Source organism: Callospermophilus lateralis, chromosome 20 (assembly GCF_048772815.1).
Source record: "Callospermophilus lateralis isolate mCalLat2 chromosome 20, mCalLat2.hap1, whole genome shotgun sequence".
NCBI classification, from domain to species: Eukaryota; Metazoa; Chordata; class Mammalia; order Rodentia; family Sciuridae; genus Callospermophilus; species Callospermophilus lateralis.
The window spans coordinates 74,080-95,423 of NC_135324.1; the positions used below are offsets into that span (position 1 = coordinate 74,080).

Sequence of the window (21,344 nt, forward strand, 5' to 3'; positions counted from 1 at the left end):
CACAATTAGAGGCATAAAAACACAACAAAATCAGTGGAAAGACACCACACTTTCTCACAAAGAAGACTGAATGTTCCCATGATCTAAACTCTCTGAAAAAACACTGAGCGTTTCAGTAAATTCTGTGAAATTTAGGGCAGGGTTTACTGTATTTTGGAGGTAAACTTAGGAAAAACTACATCTAAAAATGGAAATAGTAGGGTTGGGATTCTGGCTCAGCAGTAGAGTGCTTGCCTAACACATGAGAGGCCCTAGGTTTGATCCTCAGCACCACATAAAAATAAATAAATAGGTATTGTGTCCAACAACAGCAACAACAAAAAATACTCTTCAAAAAATTGGAAATAGTAAACTGTATCTAAGACCAGCCAAAATGTTGTACAAGACAGAGAGAATAGAGAGAGCATTTATTTTACTCACAAATTTCATAAGCTAAAAGGCTAGCTCCCAAAGGAGTCACCCTACGAGGAGGCAGTTGGGAGGGAACAGGAATTAGGTGACATGGTGAGGGGATCAGCACCCTTATTTAGACACATGGATCTCTCCTTTGCAGAAAACAGGTGTCATTTACTCTTTCACTGATATTCAGTGATTAAATGATTACAGTTGGGTATTCAAGGTATTGCCAAAGTTGTCCTTAAAATTTACAATGAAGACGGGTGTGATGGTGCATACCTGTAACCCCAGCAGTTCAGGAGTTTCAGACCCTAGAAGATGTAGCAAGACTCTGTCTCAAAACAAAGAATCTAAAAGGGGCTGGTGGTTAAGCACCTCTGGGTTCCATTCCTGATAACAAAAAACCACACAGTTAACATTAACCTGCCAAGTTCAGACAACAACAGTGAAAAACTGTCATCCTTTGTCAAATTCATCACCTTGTAAAGGACAGATACTAGTTTTCATGAAATCACATTTATAAATTTATCCACCACTATTTTTGTAGAATTTGACTCAAATTCTGCAGCAATAATGCAAGCCAGAATTTCTCTGTATCTTACGTGGTATTTTGGAATCTAGGGTTGGATTTCAATTTGAAACCACTGAAAAGACAAATCTGAATCTTACATACTTTCTATACATACTCAGGGGTAGCAAAAGGTAATTAGGTAATTCGATGTTTTCTTTTTCTTTTTTTCTTTTTTCTTTGATGCCCCCGAGATTAAACCCAGAGATATTTTACTACTGAGCCACATCCCCAGTCATTTTTATATTTTATTTTGAGACGCAGTCTCACCAGGTTGCATAAGGCCCAGCTAAGTTGCTAAGGCTGTCCTCAAATTTGCAACACTCCTGTCTCAGCCTCTGGAACAGGAAAAATCACAGGTGTGCACCACTGTATCTGGCTGTAAGTTGGGATTTTTAACAATGGAAATGTAACTAGACTTTTGAAAATCCACCTCTCTCTTGTCCATCCCATTTGGCTCTGAATAAATAAACCTGGGCCTCAGATAAGTGAGCACATCATTTCAAAGTGATACACAGAAAGCTTTGGTGCTGAGGGAGCACAGATGTGTCAGGCTCCAGGGGCAGGGAAGGTCCCTGAATGCGGAACATGCTACCTCCTGGTCGTACTCATGAAAAGCATCCAGGATCACCCTTCCAGGCACCTGGACCATGACTCCAGTCTATGAGGATTTCAGGTCTGCACAGCTCTGCACTGGGGTGGGTGGTCCTTATGCTCTGGGAGAGTTTTCACTCCTTCACACTGTGAGAGACTAAAAGGGCAGGAGTCACTGCTGACCTGGCCCCTGAGCACCAGCATCCACAGGCTGACTGTCCACCTGTCTCCAAGGAATGGGAACAGAGCTTGGGGACAACAAGGTCCCAAGGAAGTAGCTGTTTAGATGAGGCCTTTTCTAGGAGTTTCCTCAGCCCAGGGCCCCCAGCAGCTTCTCTGAGAGGCTGCACCCCACACCACAGGCAGTCCTCTGGGAGGAGCTGACCCAGGGCCTGAAATTCTGTTCACCCTGCAAGGCACAGGGCAGCTGTGGGCACTCTGTGGCAGCTCCAGGAGAGGATAGTGGCCAAGGACATGGGACTCTGGGAGGGGTCCAAAGGGAACCTCTGCCCAAGATATCAGACATGGTGCCTACACCTAAGGAAGATAAAAGAAAAAGCACAAGATTTTTACAGCTGTGAACTCAAGTTCTCTATACAGTTGCATCTACATCAAAGAACCTTCAGAGTACTTGACTTTGGCTAACTAGACCACCATGAGGGTGGAAAGGCAGGGTTCTGTATGGAGAGCAAACATTATCTCGGGCTATCTTAAACCCTTTAATAGCCAATCACTTAATTTCTGTATCAGACCACAATCTCAAAAGTTCTCAGAATATATCACTAACCTTACCAGACGTCTCCAAAATCGACCAAAGCTCAGAATGCAATAACAGACCTACAGAAGAAATTTTCTTTATTTTTTTTCCTGTACCACACCAATCTGATGTTCCTACCAATGCAATTATAAAAGTTCATGGAGGCCAGGCACAGTGGCACACAACTCTAATCCCAGCAGCTTGAAAGGCTAAGATAGGAGGATTCCTAAATTCAAAGCCAGACTCAGCAACTTAGTGAGACCATCAGCAACTTAGTGACATTATGTCTGAAAATACAATATAAAAAGGACTTGGCATGTGGCTCAGTGTTTAAGTCCCCCTGGGTTCAGTCCCTGGTATATTAAAAAGGAAAAAAAAAAGAAAAGAAAAGAAAGAGGAAAGAAGAAGAAAGAAAGAAAGAAAAAAAGAAGTGATGTAATCTCTTCCAGGGAGGGACACACACATCATTCAGGGTAACTTGAATCCATGTTCCTTAGTATGGTAATTAATTTTGGGGTTAAAATGAACTATTTTCTGTAGCTGGGGTTGTCAATGCCTTTAATACAAACAGATTGGGAAGCTGAGATAGGAGGATCACAATTTTCAGGCCAGGCTGGGCACCACAGCCAGATCCTTTCTGAAAATCATACTGAAAAGAGCTGGGGATGAAGGACAGTCAAGGAATCAGACATTATTATAGTGGCATCCCCTTTTGTCACAGAAAATTTTAACTGGGTTTCTCCAGAAATCATCACCATGGCTAATTTTAGGACTGTCAACAAAAGAGTGTCCACAAAAAAGTGCAGTGTAGATAAACTTCCTATTTTTGTTTTGTCCTATTTTACTGGGCTGCTAGTCTGGAAGAAATCAGCACTCCAGGTGCTGGACTCCCCCTTACTAGTTTTTTACACACTTGTATCCAGTATAGTAGTTTGTAGAAATGTGCAAACAAGGCCTCTGGCCTTGAGCAGGGCTTCACAGAAAAATCAACAACCGGGCTCCATGGTAACAGCTGGTGGGGGAGGAAAGAAAGGGGAGAAGAAGCTCTCCCCTCCTCAGGTGCTGTCCTTGAAGGGTTAACTTGGCCAGAACAGAGAAAGAAAAACCTGCTTTTATGTGTGTGATGTGACAACTTGACTATGGTGACTCCACTTTGTGAACTCAGCCATGACACTCAAAAAGGTCATGACTGGGGCCGTTTGTATACTTTTGTTCATGAAAATTCCCCAAGAACACAGAGTGATCTATGGGGCCAACTGGAGACTACCTGACCACAACTTTCAGGCTTGCTTAGGTTGCCTGAACCCCCAAACTTCCCTTTTCTGGTTTTTGTGCTTAAATATGGAGCCAACTGAAGGCAGGGGCACCACTCTGACCATCTCATTCTTTCGAGACCAGAGTGTCTGCCACTGGCCAGCAATAAAGGCTTAACTGGAATGAGACTGTGTGGTCTGAGAGTTCTTTGGAGGTCCCGGTATTACAATGTGAACTTCTGAGCCCCTCCCCTTACATGCTGGGTATAAAATTCTGGAACCACCTGAACTCAGGGTTCAGGGGATGGATGGATTGATTATAGCAAAAACAGTGCCCTCTGAGACTGGCTGCAGCCAGATAAAACTGTTTCCAGCTACCTTCAGTGCCTTGCCTCCTTTGTCCCTACATCATTATTACCCTGTGTGCTTACCTAACTACAGGACTGGTGTGACTCTACATCATGGACTCTCAGAAAAGGGAGCAGTTGTACTCTAGTGATGTAGCCCAGGATTCCATATCCCTGGGATCTATAAACAACCCCCTGATTCCCTTTGAAGCAATTATTTTGACCAAACACAGGAAGTGTTAAGTGATCATTCTTTCCCCTCAAGGATAATATTCACAAATAGAAAACAAATGCTTTCAAAAGTGTTCTTCTCGCCAGGGACATTGGCACAAGCTTGTAATCCCAGATATGCTGGCAGGCTGAAGCAGGAGGATGACAAGTTGGAAGCCAGCCCAGCTTCCAAAACACATGGAAGGGAGGAAGGGAGAGAGGAAAGGAGAGAGGAAGGGAGGGGGGAAGGGAGAGGGGAAGGAGGGAGGAAGGGAGGGAGGAAGGGAGGGGGGAAGGGAGGGAGGAAGGGAGGGGGGAAGGGAGAGGGGGAAGGGAGGGGGGAAGGGAGAGGGGAAGGGAGGGGGGAAGGAGGGAGGAAGGGAGGGGGGAAGAGAGGGGGGAAGAGAGGGAGGAAGGGAAAGGGGGAAGGGAGGGGGGAAGGGAGGGGGGAAGGGAGAGGGGAACTTAGATTGATTGATTCTTTCCAGTATTTCACTAAGTGATAAGGACAATTAGCAGACGGTGTCCATTGGGAAGAATGACTGTCTGGCTGAGCTGTGAGGTGGAGGGAGGGGGCATTTTAGAAGGCAGGAGGCGCCTGCAATTTGGAGGACCGCCACCAGGTGGAGCTCCACTGGGAGAAGGAAGGTGCATTTGTGGCCCTGCTTCCTACACGTCGGGAAAAGTGAGTGCGGGCCACCGGTAGGGAGCAAAGGGGACACCTGGGACCTGAGGCACCCTTCCAAACCCAGGGCCAGGGGACGGGGCCCAGGGCCTCCCGACAGCAGAGACTCCGCGCGCCACTCAGCAGCTCACCAGAGCGCTGGGCCCCAAGGCAGGTGCTGATCGCCTACCTTCTGCAAACTCACCATTTTTGGCTTCTCTGGTGACCTGGCGTCCTCTGGAGGAACCTCCGGGCACCGGAGATCCCCGGGAACACGGGCAGCGCGGAGTCACCTGGGTCCCTGCAGCAGAGAACACGGGGCCTGGAGAAGGAGTAGCCCAGTCAGTGGGGAAGAAAAGTCCGCGAGAGTGCGGAAGCCCGCCCTTCCCCTCCCTCTGCGCACTGATTGGACAGTTCCCCCACAACGACCCGGATGGATGGCCTCCAGGCCCGTCTCTGGATCGTGACTGACAGCTACCATCATCCAATCACTGGCTGAAATTGGGTAGAGTGACAGATTCTTGGCCCCAGCCCTTTCAGGAGGAGCTTGGCGGCTGTGCTGGGAATGAATCCAGGTGGGAAGCCTTGGCTTAGCCCCCGGGACAGGGGTGACACCGGGCGCTGAGCTAGGCTTCAGCCATAGAGTGCTTTCCGAGCATGGGGAGGCCCTGGGTTTAACCTCAACAGGAGAACAAAGCACAGCTTCTCCAGGAGGCTGAGGCTGGAGGAGCCCAAGGTCAGGTCTGCATCTGCAAACAGTGACACCCTCCCTTAAAATAAAATGAAAAGGGGGGGATGGAGCTCAGAGGTCGGGGTCAAGCCCCGTTGGGTTTATTCCCCAGTACCTTAAAAAAGGAAGAATGATATTTTATTATATATTATATATATAACATATATTTTATATATTTTTGTATATATAAAATATATATCATATATATTTTATAAAATATATATAATATATTATATATTTTATATATAAAATATGTATTTTATATAATATATTCTATATATATAAAATAGATATTTTATATAATATATTATATATAATATGTATATTTTTATACATATAAAATATGTATATAATATATATTTTTTTCTCACATCCAGTACATCTAATCAGAATATTATATACACTATATATTATATATAATTTATAGTATATATAATATATATTATATATATATATATATATATATATATATATATATATATATATATATATTTATTTATTTTTCCCCCAGCTGATGCGACCTCAAGTGACTTAGAAAGACACGGTCTCCAAATTTTTGAAACACTTTTTAAAGATATCATATATATGACCCATATATAATATCTAAAAATGAAAACAATTTGAAAACTATTTAGTAATTCTCCTCACCTCCTGGCCTCTGTTGCTTTGAGGAGGCTCCTGATCTATCAAAGGAAACAACTGGGGTTGGCTCTGATGCCCAAGGCTCCCTCCCCAGCAGAAAGGGTGGGGGAGGAAGGAAGTCAATCATCTAGGGCAACAATGGGCTGTGGAAATAAAATGGGTGCTTTGTGCTTAGTGTAGATGTTCTACTTTGACTGTTAGGAAGTCTTCTGCAGAGATGTGACTCTGGTGACCCCACAGGTCTGGTCAGGTGTTCACCCAAAACCAAACAGAAAAGTTCTGATGCAAAGCAGAAAAGAAACTTTGACCAGTGCAGCTACACCAGGAAGACAAGGAAACCCTGTCCTTACCCTGTCTTCAGATTCTGACAAGGACTTTGAGATTTTATAGAAAGGGTAATCATAGGCATGTATGGATAGGGGATATTGTCTCTAGGATTTAGTATTATCTGTAGGATTTAAGCTTCAGGCATCTGTGGTCTTATAACATGTCTGTGAGCTTACTCTCACTTGCCCCCTTGACACATGTTGCTCTATTGCAAAGACTGACCTCACTTTGTCAGGAGGAAGTCCCCCTCCAGTGTATTCTTTCCATGTCAAGGTTTTCAAGAAAAGCCACAAGCCCTAGGAAGCAATATACCCCCAGTAGCTGACCCACCACTCTCAGCATCCTGGGTTTCAACTGATAGTCCAACCAGAAAGAAATGAAAACACTGCTCAGCTGGACCCATTAACCCTGCATATAAACCATAAAAAATTGCCACTTGGGGCCAATACTGCCTGTCATGTCTATCTCCCTCTTGGAAATTAAGTACAATTTTATTCTCTACTCTTCAGTTGGGCATTGTGAAGTCTATCACATCCTGCTCACTGGCCCAAGTTCATTCTACCTAACAATATTGCCCATGGCCAAGGGGGGCTATTGTGTAGATAGTCCTATTCCCACAAGTGTGGAAAAAGTGGACACATAGCTGCCCAGGGCTGAGAATTGAATTCCAGGTGCCTTTATTGTCCCCCACGGTAGAGACTGAATGGAGGGCAGGGGCACTTTGCCACTGAGCATCCCTTTTATTGTGGTTCAGAGAAGGTGGGTGTGAGCACAACTGTAATGGGCCTGAGAGAATAACTCCAGATGGTGACTCCAACCTACTATCAATCCAATGAAGAAGGTGACAAATCAGAGGGTGAGATCAAGCATAATTGATCATGCCTGTAATCCCAGAGTCTCAGGAGGCCGAGACAGGAGGATTGCTATTTCGAATCTAGCCATCAGCAAAAATGAGGTGCTAAGCAACTCAATGAGAGCGTGATTCTAAATAAAATACCAAACGTGGCTGGGTATGAGAATATAGTATTTTGCCTTAAATGTACAATTGAAACATAAAAAAGGCAGCCTGAGAGCAAGGAGAGCAAAATGGAGAGTCATGTGTACAGCCTCAGACTGTGGATGTGGCAGATCCCGAGTCCATGCACCTGAACCACCCTGGACACACAGGTGGTAGGGGAGGGGTCACCCTGACCAAGAGAGAAAGAAACAGTGTTGATTTAGGTAAAGTCAAAAGTGTCTAGGTCCAAGATGCACTCAATCCAAGAAGACTTTCCTGGCACAAAAAGACAAAGGAGTTGGGGACAACTAAGGGTGTATTGCTTTATATACAAATATGTGGGGGTTTTGATACCAGGGATTTAACTGAGCACTGCCTAACCACTGAGTCAAACTTCCAGCTCTTCTTTACTTTTACACAGGTTCTGGCTAAGTTCCTTATGGCCTCCCTAAGCTGCAGAGGCTGGCTTCAAACTTGAAGTTTTCCTGCATTAACCTCCCAAACCACTGGGATTTCAGGCATGTGCCCCTCTGCCGCGCAGCATGCTTCTTTAAGCAGCCCAGTGGGACACAGTGAAACCCAGGTGAGAATCTGGAAGTTGGTGCACCCCGTAGTACTTTGCCAAATAGGAACTGGGGTGGGAAGCAGGGACCTTGTGAACCAGAGGATAGTATGCTGACTGCAACTTGCCTGCTCGCCCAGATGTTCCATCCTGTAACACTGTCTGCAAAAGCTGTGCTTATTCTGTACCTGTGTCTCTTAGTCTTTTAGAGGACTCACACAACAATGGTGGGAACAGATGGTTAAGAGAATAATCCTGTAAAATAGGCCCACTGTGCTGACCTGCACATGCATTCTTTTCCAAAAAGCAATTTACCTGCAACTCTGCCTGGACTAAGTGGACAGGAGATGTCACATTCCTCAGCCGACTACCTGTGATCTGCATGAGAAATGCAGGCAGGAAACCCCCTAAGAGGAACCCAAGTGACTATGCAGGGACAGACTTTGTGACTCTTTCCACAGACCAGATTTGGGAAGAAAGGATAATTCTTTGGATAAGAATCCAATTAGAATGGCTCAGCGTGGGCCAAGGTGACATAGAGTTGCCATGACCCTTGAGACTTGAAAGTATGATGTCACCCTGCTGTCAAAATTCAAAAACTGCACCTGCGCAGGACTCTCTGGAAACTTCCTGGGGACTCCAATAAAACTAGAAAACTCTGCTTTCTGAGAGGACCCACTCTCGCCCTTGAGAATGTCCCCTTCCCCTTCAAGAAGTTCATGCCTGTTACAGGGCAAAATGTCTGAAAACTTTCTGATGTGATTGCAAAAATCAAGGGTTCAAGGGGGTCTTTTCACTGCCTCAGTTTCTCAGGAGGTCCCAGCTCTATAATGAGTTCATTCTCTAAAAAAAAAAAAAATCAGAAACCTTCATTAACAAACAGCAAAACAAAACAAACAACAACAAATACAGATCAGTAACCTGCTAGAGCAGCCTCTGCAATTTAGCTTCACTCTGTCTCAAAATAAAACTTGCAATAGAAATGTAGTTCAGGGTATGTAGTTCAGAGGTCCGGGAATGGTGGTGCACACTTCAAGACACAGCAGCTTGTGAGCCTGAGGCAGGAGGACCGTGAGTTCAAAGCCAGCCTCAGCTATGGTGAGGTCCTAAGCAATTTGGTGAGAACCTGTCTCTAAATAAATTACAAAATAGGGCTGGGGCTGGGGCTCAGTGGTTGAGTGCCCCTGCGTTCAATCCCCAGTCACCACCCTCCTCAAAAAAAGACATAAGAAAATAGAATGTAAAAGGGCAGATATAAATCTAACAACTTCAACATGGTGTGGGTGAAGCTCACCCTACATACAGGCTTGAAGAGTCAGAAAGCTGGACAGGGATCATGGCTGCATCACTGGCTGATGGTTCCTCTCACTAAAACACTCAGGCTCACTCCAGGGGAACTGGGCTGCACAAAATAACCACACAAGAGACACAGATACCTTTTTCTTTGGGTTCTGTGATGGCTCCAATTACCTTAAGGGTTCACAGAAAGAGAGACAGAGAGAGAGAAAGAGAGAGAGACACAGAGAGAGAGAGAGAATTTCAGGGGTTGATGTAGTGATCCCTCAGAGCCTCTTGCTTCAGTACTGGAAGGCGGGGGGTCATTCAGAGTGGCTCCCCACATATTTCCTCTTCCTTAATATTTGAAGGCGATTGGGAAATTGTATCTTTCAGTCCCTGGATTCTTGCTCCAAGGTCATCATGATCTGCTATTGAAACACAGAAGGCATTAGTAGAAAACATACTATCTCTGGGACATAACCAACTTGGAAGATCCAGGTTGTTGTTGTTGTTGTTGTTATTCTGCCAAACACTTATCAGAAGATACTTCATCTTTTCTCGATTTTATTGGGGAGCCTTGCACTTGGCAATGTTAATATGGACATTTTCATTTGGCATGATGCTTCAACCTTTCCACAAACCATGGAGCAGAGGGCTCAGTCACAATATTTATCACAGTGGCCTTTTAGAGCATTTTAACTCAGTTCTAATTTTTCCATCAGCATTTATCTGACTATGAAAGCTCTTGGAAGTAATTTAAGTCCGACGTTAAGAGAATCTCTATGTTGTAAGTTTGAAACAGAGCCATAGAGACTGTATCATGGAAGCAAGGAATAATATTTAAAGTAGTCACTTCAAAGATATGAGACCAGGAGCTGGCCTAGGTCTGGTTAATTGGCATGCACCTGTTTCAGACCTGAACCTTAACTTCAGCAGAGTGTAGCTCTGAAATATCAGCTGGCAATAACTAAGATGAGTTGTATTCATACGGGCGACAGGATAGTCATCATCCTTTCTCTTAATTCTCACATTTAAGGAGTCTGTTAGGTCTGTCAGTGATGTAGATTTTCTGAAGGCAGAAGACAAACATCCTAACATCCTTTTGGGTGCCATCTCACTGAGGGTTAGGGTATTACCAATAAACTTCCAGGTGACAGGCATCCTCCTGTAATTGTTCTTGTCCATTCTAGGAGACTAGCCTAAATGCATCCACTATTTCTAGAACTCTTGTATGGTACTGACTAGACATTTGCATAATACTTAGGAATACTCAGAAATAATACTTAGGAAACGTGACAATTTCTATTGTAGAATGATCAGGGCAACCCTACATTGGTGGATACCTTATGTAAATAACTGGCCTGTAGAGAAAAAATTCTATTTCAACAATCTTTCTCTTTGGACAATGGTCCAGATAAGGAGTCTTAATTTCTAAGGGCCAGCATGATTGTCTGGTTTAGGTTTCTCATATGGTGACTATTCCTCAAATATAATCCCAGACAACCTGTTTGCCATAGGATCAACATATAACTGACCACTACAGTCGGTAGGATTAATCTAGTTTCATGGGTGGACTTTCCAGTCCACACTACAATGTACATTAAAAATGGATCTGAGGGCTGGGGCGGTGGCTCGGTTGTGGAGCGCTCGCCAAGCACGTGCAAGGCCCTGGGTTTAAGCCTCAGCACTACATGAGAAAATAAACAAAATAAAGGTATTTTTTCCATCTGCAACCAAAAAACAAATTAAAAAAATAGATCTGAGAAATGGGTCCATAGAAGTCTCTTCATAATTTTTGCTTACCTGATAAGCTCATGAAGCTGCGTGGTTGTAAACTCTGCAGTTGGAAGATTTACCTTCCTGTGTCAGGTTTTTCAGTCATTTTCATGATGACAGGTTTAAATTCTCTGTTTTCAAATCTAATTTAATTTACTTAATCATATCCAGCAGCAGTGAACATAATTCAGTAAATTCAGCAGCAATCTCGAATTTTTTTTATGGTGGTGCTGGGAATTGAACCCAGGGCCTTGTGCATGTGAGCAAAACACCCTAACAACTGAGCTATATCCCCTGAGATTTTCAATATTACAATTAAGAGAAAAAATTAAATATTTTGTAATATCTAGTGTGTGCCTCTGGGGTCCTGTGTTCCCCCTTTTCTTTATTTAATAAAATTGAATAAAGACTTGTCATAAGTCATAGTATAATCAGTTTAAGTTATAGATAGTAGTACATGTATTTAAATGATCAGATTTACCTTGTATTGATTATTGTAATTTCCCAATATATATACTAGTTGACCCATCCTAACAATTTAAAAGGAATCCTAATCTCTTTCTGAGAGAAGGTCTCAAAATATCTTTATGTCTCAGAATATTATCCTTTAAATAGGTGTCTCTCGATTGTCTTTTAAAAAAAAAGTCATTAAGCATTATATAAATCCTACCATATTTTTATGGATAATAGGTCCAGTCAGAGAACTTCCATCATGTCCATAATTTTTCAACAAGGTTTGCAACTTTTATTGCTTAAAACTAACGTACAACTTTAATTTGGAGAACCTCAGTCCTAATAAAATTCCCAGATCTCAAAATGATTCAACAAACAAAATATGCAAGAATGGAAACTCTTTGATTCAATCAAATTTAGTCTCCAAGGAGAATTGAAAAAATTAGAATCTAAGTCAGCAGTTTAATGTATTTAGTGTTTTATCAAGGATGTCAATTTATTCACCAAAATTAATCCTTGCCTTAAAGAATAAGAATCATTAGGCAATAAAGACCTTGCTTAAAGGAATTAAACTTAATATTTTAATAGGTCTTTATCATGTCAAAATATGAACAAAAATATTAGCTCAGTATCAGCATAGAGAGTAAAATCAGGGAAATAGCCTGAAATATCCTTGAGTTAATGAGTTAAAACTTTTAGTCAATCCAGTACATATAAATCTTTTTTTTACATCTCTATATTATCTGTCTAATTGATAATATAAAAATATTTCTATTTAGGAAAATATTTTTATCATTAAAATCTAGAATATAAAGATGTTGGTTTACCCAAAGATGATTTCTTTCTTCTTAGGACCTCCAATGTGTGCTTCTCCTCTGTTGAAATTCCTTTTAGAATTTTTCCTGGTTATACTTTGAAATAATTTCTAAAAACTTTAAAATCTTTGTACCTTGATAAAAAGCAATATCAATGAGGGCTGGTGTTGGGGCTCAGTGGTAGCACGCTTGCTGGCATGCATGAGGCACTGGGTTCGACTCTTGGCACCGCATACAAATAAATCAAAAAAGTAAAGGCCCATCAACAACTTAAAAAAATATTTTTTTTAAAAAAAAGAAAAGAAATATCAATAAAAATATAGTTAAAGTCCTTGGATATTTCTGTAGATAAGGGCATAACCTGTTATTAATACAGTAGAATTGATTAACTTTATGTAACCACATGGTTCTTAAGATATTTTGGATCCATTTCAATTTGTTTTTAACTAGGAGTGCACGCGTGCATGCTTGCATGTGACGTCATGTGATGAGGGTGAAGATCCTTGTGTATACATTTATTTATTTCTTGTAATTATATAGTCAGGAACAAGAAGAAGGATTTTTGGGGCCATTCCAGGAACATGGATGGCTTTGTTTCTGTGATAAGCAAATTCCTCCTCAAGTTACAGCCATCTGATCCTGTAGGAGGTTCAGAAAACACACACACAAACACACACACACACACACACACACACACACACACACACACAGGCTGAACCCTTTTATTGAAAAGAAGCCATTCAAATGAGGTCAGGGGTCAGGTTTCAGGGGGCTGAGTCTAGCTTCCTGATGTCTGTGTCAGCAGGTTGACTGATATCTAGGAAGGCCACACCCAAGGGCAGAGCAAGAGAAGGGGACACACAAAGGTAGTTTCCATGGAACATTCTATCCCAAATGGGGCAAAGGAGTAGGATTACAGAAGAATAGGTGAGTGTGGCTCCACCCCCATGGGTGATGCGTCTACGTCTGAAGACATGTCTTTGACTTCATGAGCTGGGACACTGCCCATGTCATTGGTCAGAGCCTCTTGCTTCAGGACTGGAAGGCGTGGGTCATTCAGAGTGACTCCCCACAAATGGCCCCTGTGATGAATGGGTCTCCCAAGAGCCTTGGTTTCAGCTTTGGAGTTGTTCTGTATCCTCGCTTGCAGTGAAAGCATGAATGAGAGTCAGACCCCATCATTCCTCCTCCAATTAAAAAATCCTGCAGGAGAAGGGGGAAGTGTGTGGGAAGGGCGCCCCCTGCAGGGCTCTTGCAGGAACACACGGCTGCAGAGTTCTTAGGGTCCCTGTTAGCCTCAGATTGTGTCACCTGAGCAGCAAGTGGAGACATACTCTAAGATCCCCCAGATTTCAGAGATGAGGGTATTTGCACAGAGAATATCAATAACCTTTGGAAAACATTAATTAGCAAAATAATATTATATTGATGTCTGCATAGGTTTTGGAATGCTTCAATCTAGAGACTGTTTTCACATTCTTTATGGTGTTTGAAGAGAAAATTCTTATAAATTTGATGAGGTACTCTTTACCAAATTTTCTGTTCTTGCTGGTGCAGTGGTTCATGCCTGTCATCCCAGCAGCTCAGGAGGCTGGTGAAGGAGGATGGCGAGTTTCAAACCAGCCTTGGCAACTTAGTGAGGCCTGAAGCAACTCAGTGTGAGACCCTGTCTCTCAATAAAATATAAAGAAGAGCTGGGCATGTGGATCAGTGGTGAAGTGCCCATAGGTTCAATTCTCCGTACCAAGAAAATAAAATAAAAAATAAAAAAATTTTAAAAGTGGTTTCTGATTGTACTTTCAGTATAATTCTAAGACATCTTTCCTCTCTCAAGATCACCAAAATTCCCTCTTGGTTTTTGCCCTGATAATTCGAGTATTTTCAGTATTTGCATTTCTGTGTGTTCCATGACACTAGAGTATTTTGACACATTGTACATACATGGAGTGTAACTTATTCTGATTAGGATCCCAGTCTTTTAGTTGTACATGATGTGGAGTTACCCTGGTCTGTAGTTATATATGAACATAAAAAATGTGTCCCATTCAGTTTACTCTCTTTCCTATACCATCCCCCTCACTTCACATAATTTCCCTTTATCTAATCCAATAGAATTTTATTTTTCCCTCCCCAATCTCCGTGTGTGTGTGTGTGTGTGTGTGTGTGTGTGTGTGTGTATCACATTTTCTTTATCCATTCATCTGTTGAAGGGCAACTAGGCTGATTGCATAGTTGAGCAATTGTGAAATTTTGATCCCCAAAGTTCGTTAAAACAACATAAACTGGATATATAATATTTGAAGATGTCTTTTAAAAATCATAGAAAATGAAATAACTAGGATTCCCTTCTATCATCTTATGACATACAAAATTTCTTTAATTTGGTTTAAGAAAATAAAATGTACAGCATCATAAAACCAGGAGGGATAGCGTTTTGGAGTCCTCTGTGGACAGAGGCTCAGGACTGGGTTTCAGCATGGCCCAGGGGATGCAGCCCTGCCCGCACCTTCGTGAGAAAGAGGGAAAGATTGAGGAGGGAAGGGAACTGTGTTTTCAGAGGAGCTTTACCTGAAAGCCAGTGGAAGACTTTTTTCTATAGGAGAAACTTCCTAGTTAGAGCTAGAAACCTTATCTCCTGTCCCCTCAATGCTGTTGAAAGGAAATGGCAGAGTCAGATGCTGTCACGGGTCCCCTGTCACAGGCATTAGCTCCCTGCAGCCTCAGGACAAATGTAATTGCAGCTATAAATCCATAGATCAACAAAACTCCATAAATCCAAAAAGCATGAAAAGCATGAAAAGGAAAAAAAAACTTTTTGAGACACACAATAGTGTCATGGCTCAAAGGAAGTCAGGACAGGAGCAGCCTGTGGGTGGAAGAGCTATTCCTTCTCAGAGTCTGAGAACTGGAGGCCAAGCCATGCGGTATCCTCTGGCTGTTTCTTTGCATTTCTCTAATTGCAAGAAAAGCCAAAAACCTCAGCAGACGCAGAGCCCAGTTCTAACAGAAATCCTGTTCTTCTGGTGAGATCATCTGAACCCACACGAATTCTAGGTTTCTGACACCAGATCTGCGATCACTACTGGGTACTTTGGATGAAAAAATGGGCAGAAACACACACACACACACACACACACACACACACACACACAATGAAAATTCAGGAATTTCACTAGTGCTGTGGTTTGGATGGGAGGGATCCCTCCAAAGCTCATGTGTGACAAAGGCAAAAGGTTGATCAGAAAATGCCTGAAGTGAGGCAGGACATCATGGCAGAAACATTGTCAGGACATGGTCACCATGAAGCAGAGATGGGGGAGAGACACACACACACACAGATATAGAGATCCTCACCTCGACAAGATAGACCCATGAAGGCCGCCCCTAGTGCCCAACTCCTCTAGCCACACACCACCTGTCCAGAGCTCTGCCCACGTTATCCCTGTCAGTACGTTAATCCACTGGTTGGGTTAAGGCTGTGCGAAACCTGATCATTTCAACTATAAACCTTTTGTATTGTGTCATTCATGAGCTTTTTCGGGACAGCTCACATCTAAACCATGACAGCACTTTTGCTACAATGTGTCATCTATGTTTTGTCTTGGAATTCGTAGAAATTTTTAGTTGATGTGTCTTGTTGGGGTTGAAAAAATGTAGGCCATTATTTTCTGTGAATATCTCCCTTCCCCACTTTTTATTAAAATTTCAGTTTTCTTTTAATGGATCAAAGATTTGGGAATAAAACCAGAGACCCTGCATCTAATAAAAGAAAAAGTAGGCTCTAACCTCCATCATGTGGGATGAGGTCCCAACTTCCTTAATAAGACCCTATAGTGCAAGAATTAAAACCAAGAATCAGAAAATGGGATAGAATCCAACTAAAACGTTTTTTTCTCAGCAAAATACACAATCTGTGAGGTGAACAGAAACCCTACATCTTGGGAGCAAATCTTTTCCCTCACACATCAGATAGAGCACTAATCTCTAGGGTATATAAAGAACTCAAAAACCTAAGCACCAAAAAACCAAATAACCCGGTCAAAAAATGGGCCAAGGTCCTGAACAGACACTTCTCAGAAGAGGACATACAATCAATCAACAACTATATGAAAAAAATTCTCATCATCTCTTGCAATTAGGAAATGCAAGTGAAAACCACTCTAAGATATCATCTCACTCCAGTCAGAATGGCAGCTGTTACAAAGAGAAACTACAATAATTGTTGGCGAGGACGTGGGTAAAAAGAAACACTCATACACTGCTGGTGGGACTGCAAATTGGTGCAGCCAATATGGAAAGCAGTATGGAGATTCCTTGGAAATCTGGGAATGGAACCACCATTTGACCCAGCTATCCCACTCCTCAGTCTATACCCAAAGGACTTAAAAACAGGACACTGCAGGGACACAGCCACATCAGTGTTTGCAGCAACACAATTTACAATAGCTAAACTGTGGAGCCATCCCAGATGCCTTTCAGTGGATGAATGGATAAAAAAAATGTGGCATATAAACACAATGGAATATGACTCAGCAATAAAAGAGAATAAAATCATGGCAATTGCAGGTAAATGGATGGAGTTAGAGAATATAATGCCAAGTGAACTTAGTTAATCCCCAAAAAACAAATGCCAAACGTTTTCTCTGATATAAGGAGGCTGACTCATAGTGGGGTAGGGAGGGGGAGCATGGAAGGAATAGATGAACTCTAGATAGGGCAGAGGGGGCAGGGAGTTAGAAAAGATGGTGGAATGCGATGGACATCATTATCCAAAGTACATGTATGAAGACACAATTTGGTGTGAATATACTTTGTATACAACCAGAAATATGAAAAATTGTGCTCTATATGTGTACTAAGAATTGTAATGCATTCTACTGTCATTTATAAATTTAAAAAAATAATATTTATTTTTTTAATTGTAGTTGGACATAATACCTTTATTTTATTTATTTATTTTTATGTGGTGCTGAGGATTGAACCCAGGGCTTGAACATGCTAGGCAAGTGCTCTACTGCTGAGCCACAACCCCAGCCCTCATTTCAGCTTTTTAAATATCCATAGATTAGAGTGCTTATGTATAATATACTTCAGATCACTTCATGTTCTAAATCTTTTTTTTTATATATATACACTTTTAGATGCTGGGGATTGAACCCAGGGCCTGATCATGCTAAGCCCAGACTTGACCACCAACCTACATCCACAGTCCTAAAACTTTAATTTGAATTTCTTACCCTGACTATGAATACATAGTAACCTGTTTTGCAGTTCCCAGAAGCTTTCTTCTACAGTTTCCAATCTATCCAGTCCAGTAAATGTGATTTTTTTCTGTACTAGGGATTGAACCCAGGGGCACTCAACCCCTGAGCCCTTACCCCAGTCTGTTTTGTATTTTATTTAGAGACAGGGTCTCGCTGAGTTGCTCAGGGCCTCACCGAGTTGCTGAGGCTGGGTCTTTTTAGAGCATTATCATCTAATTCCAATACCTGGAACATCAAAAGATTTACTTTAAATTCTTGTGTTTATTTTAGGTTTGCGGGTCATTGGCTTCCATTTTTTTCCAGGTCTCATAGATCTTTATTTAATTTTGTATAAATTACATAAGAAACAGGACTGGGGTTGTGGCTCAATGGTAGAGCGCTCACCTAGCATGTGCAAGGCCCTGGGTTTGATCCTCAGCACCCCATAAAAATAAACAAAGAAAATAAAGATGGTATTGTGTCCAACTTTAAAAAAATTTTTTTAAAAATCACATAAGAAATGAACAAACATTTTGATTGTTCTCTCCAGAGACAGAGTGAGCCTTTTTCCTGTCTCCATTGATGATGAGGATGATCACTCAGATTCCCAACAGAGTGGATTCCAGCGCAGACTCTGTTTTACCTGCAGGTAGGTGCCACCTGCCTGCTACTTCCTCAACCCAAGCCTCCAGATCTGCCTCTGTTTTTTGTTTTGTTTTGTTTCAAGAGGACTTTCATGTGGTGCAGTGTGAATCCTGGAATTTTCTGTATGGAAATCATGGAGTACATGAGCAGCAATGTCAGCAAACCAGGTGGTCCACGTGAAAATGGATTGGGGGAAGAGGGCGTCCATCAGATTTCACAGGGAGAGGATCTTCAGAGCCTCAGGAGGATCTAGGGACCTCTCACCCCCAGAATCCAGGCATCACAACATGTGCAAAGGGTATGGATTAATTTGAACTTTAAATCCAAGTAAGAGAACTTGGAGTTGTCTACAAGATTAGGATGTACTTTTTTTTGTCAAGGGAACTCATTGGAAATTTTGAGCACCTTTCCCCAGATGGTTGTTATCCAGAATAGAATCAAATTAAGGGGACAAGCAAAATGTTCCACTGGGGACTCCATAGTTCTATGCTCCCCAGTGAGATCTTGTCACCTTAATAGAGACACTAAGATTGCAGGCTGCAGAAAGATGAGCTCACAGCACCCTTTCCTTAGACCCATGCAGGTTATGCTCAGGTGCACCAAGTGCCCTGCATCCATCCAGGTAGGTGCCTCTCCGTTCCACAGAGATAGTGAGTGAGTACCTGGGTCCTGTAGGAGGAGGTTGCAAGGGGCAAACTGGGTCTAGGAGTGAGGTTTTTGGTAGCTTGTGACACCCAGCTCTCACCCCTATATTTAAGAAGACTGAGGTGCTCTGTGAAATGTGAGGAAGGAGATCTTCCTAGGTTGTGTCACCCTTTGTGACACAGAAAGTTAGGTGCTATTTTCAATTGGAAGTGCTAATTATCTCAGGTTTATATTTAATTTTCTTCTAGCAACTACAGCAGTGCTCATGTTATATATGCATTTCCATGTTTGATATGCTATTTACTCCTAAACCAATAATCAGGGATGTAATAAGTCGCCTGTATGCTTTATACTAAATATACTCAGGTTTCCTTCTCTCACCTTCCTGAACAAATAGAATATTACTGACCTGTGACTACTAGACTTTGAGGAATTAAAAACCATAATTTTATATAACCCAGAAGGTAATGAGGACAACCTCACATGGCCACAGGCTTCTATTGAAGTTTCTCATGCAATCTTTGCTGTACTACATTTAATCTCACAATTTAGAAGTGAATGGTGCCACTCCATTGTGTGTGCTCTGCTCATGAGCAAATTTCAAGTGAGAGGACAGTGGTCCTGTGTCACCTTCCCAGGAAAAGACCAGTGAATGTGATTGTGGTGTCCTTTTCCTTCCCCAATGACAAGGTAACATTATCATCTATAGATAGATAAGAAGAATATTTGTGTCCATTAATCTTCTTTCTTTTCATTAGTCACTTAAAAATTCTTTTTTCCCTTTCCCTAATAATGAAAGTGTCTGAAAGGCCTTTGATTATATATGCCACATTTTTAAATCCATTCATCCACTGAAGGGCATCTAGTTTGGCTCCACAGTTTAGCTATTGTGAATTGTGCTGCTATAAACACTGATGTGGCTGTGTCCCTAAAGTGTGCTGTTTTTAAGTCCTTTGGGTATAGACTGAGGACAGGGATAGATGAGTCAAATGGTGGTTCCATTCCCAGATTTCCAAGGATTCCCATACTGCTTTCCAGATTGGCGGCACCAATTTGCAGTCCACCAGCAGTGTATTAGTGTGCCTTTTCCCCACATCCTAAAATCATTTTGTTCTGGTGTGTATTTTCAGGTCCTATTTCATGCAAATGCACTTTCAGAAAAAAATTGAATCTATCTTCTTTTCTTCTTCCTAAAGCAAACTGGACTTGCCTCATGTCATCAGGGCAACAGATCCTCCTGTAGGTAAGTTTGGGTTTCCCAGTGATGACAGCTTAGTGTCTGTGATGAATCTAATTTGCTGTTCCCTGTTGTTGTTAGAAGGCTAATTTTTTTTTAATGATTCTGAATACGGACTTTAAAATATTCTTAGGGTCTATCTGTAAGTGTGAACCCTGAGCTGTATTTAAGTCCTTCCAATTTACTGAAAAAAATGGATTATTTTCAGCCTTATTTTCTGGAAATAGCTGCCATTCATTCTCCAGGATTTTCTCCTCCTTGATCCTGTGGCTTATATAAGTCACAGTGACTCTGCACCCAGCAGGGCACCTGGCTGTGTGTGGCTGTGCCCTCCCTGATGTGCAAACTGTTTCTCCCTAGTGCTCTTCAGAGTTTCCCAGTTACATCTCTGTCACAGAGAAGAACTTCCTGCCCAATTTTTCCTGAGATTCAAACCCATTTAAAGCAGCATGAGTTCCCCTCCCAGATTTCACTTGTCCATCTTACTTTAGCCATGGGAATCATGGTAAAGTTGAACTACGTAGCAACCATGAATCAAAGTGTGCTCCTTTGCTGCTGCTAGTATTATTATTTTGGTACCAGGGATGAAACCCAGGAGTGCTTGACCCCTGAACCACAACCCCAGAACTTTTCACATTTTATTTAGAGACAGGATCTCCCTAAGGTGATTAGGGCCTCTTTAAGTTGCTGAGGCTGGCCTCAAACTTGTGATCCTTCTGTCTCAGCCTCCCAAACTGCTGGGATTACAGGTGTGCACCACTGCACCTGGGCCATGTTACTTCCCCTGTGACTTATGTCCCTCTCTATGAAAGGTGCAGTCTTTCTAATGTAGTTTGCTGTGAACAGTGTGTTAACCAAATACCATCACATTGCTAAGAGCCACAGGTTAGGAGGCCCCTTCATTACCCTGCAGAGAAGCAGAAAGTTTCATCCTGGTCTTGAGCCTCTGGGCTCTTCTGTGCTAGACAGGTGTGAGTGGTAGGTGTGATGGCTGGGAGAGGACACGCTGGACAATTTCTTTTATCTCATTTTTATAAAGGGTTCATATTCACCAGAACTCACTCTAATGTCAATGAGCTGTTAACACAGATGTAGCTACATACTTTAAAATATCACTTACATATTGTATGATATTTAAGTCAATCAGTATTCTGTATTGGATGTATGATTTGCTGATACATTATGCTTCGATCTGAAATTTAGAT

General features: G+C 42.1%; 1 protein-coding gene across 1 annotated transcript in view; it reads right to left on the bottom strand.

Moving 5' to 3' along the window:
* Positions 1–21,344, bottom strand: part of LOC143638420 (uncharacterized) — a 254,715-nt gene that overhangs the window by 21,678 nt on the left and 211,693 nt on the right. The window contains exon 2 of the mRNA XM_077106268.1: positions 4,995–5,111. Within this exon, the coding sequence (XP_076962383.1) occupies positions 4,995–4,997 (3 nt within the window). The 5' untranslated portion in view covers positions 4,998–5,111. The remainder of the gene's footprint in view (positions 1–4,994; positions 5,112–21,344) is intronic.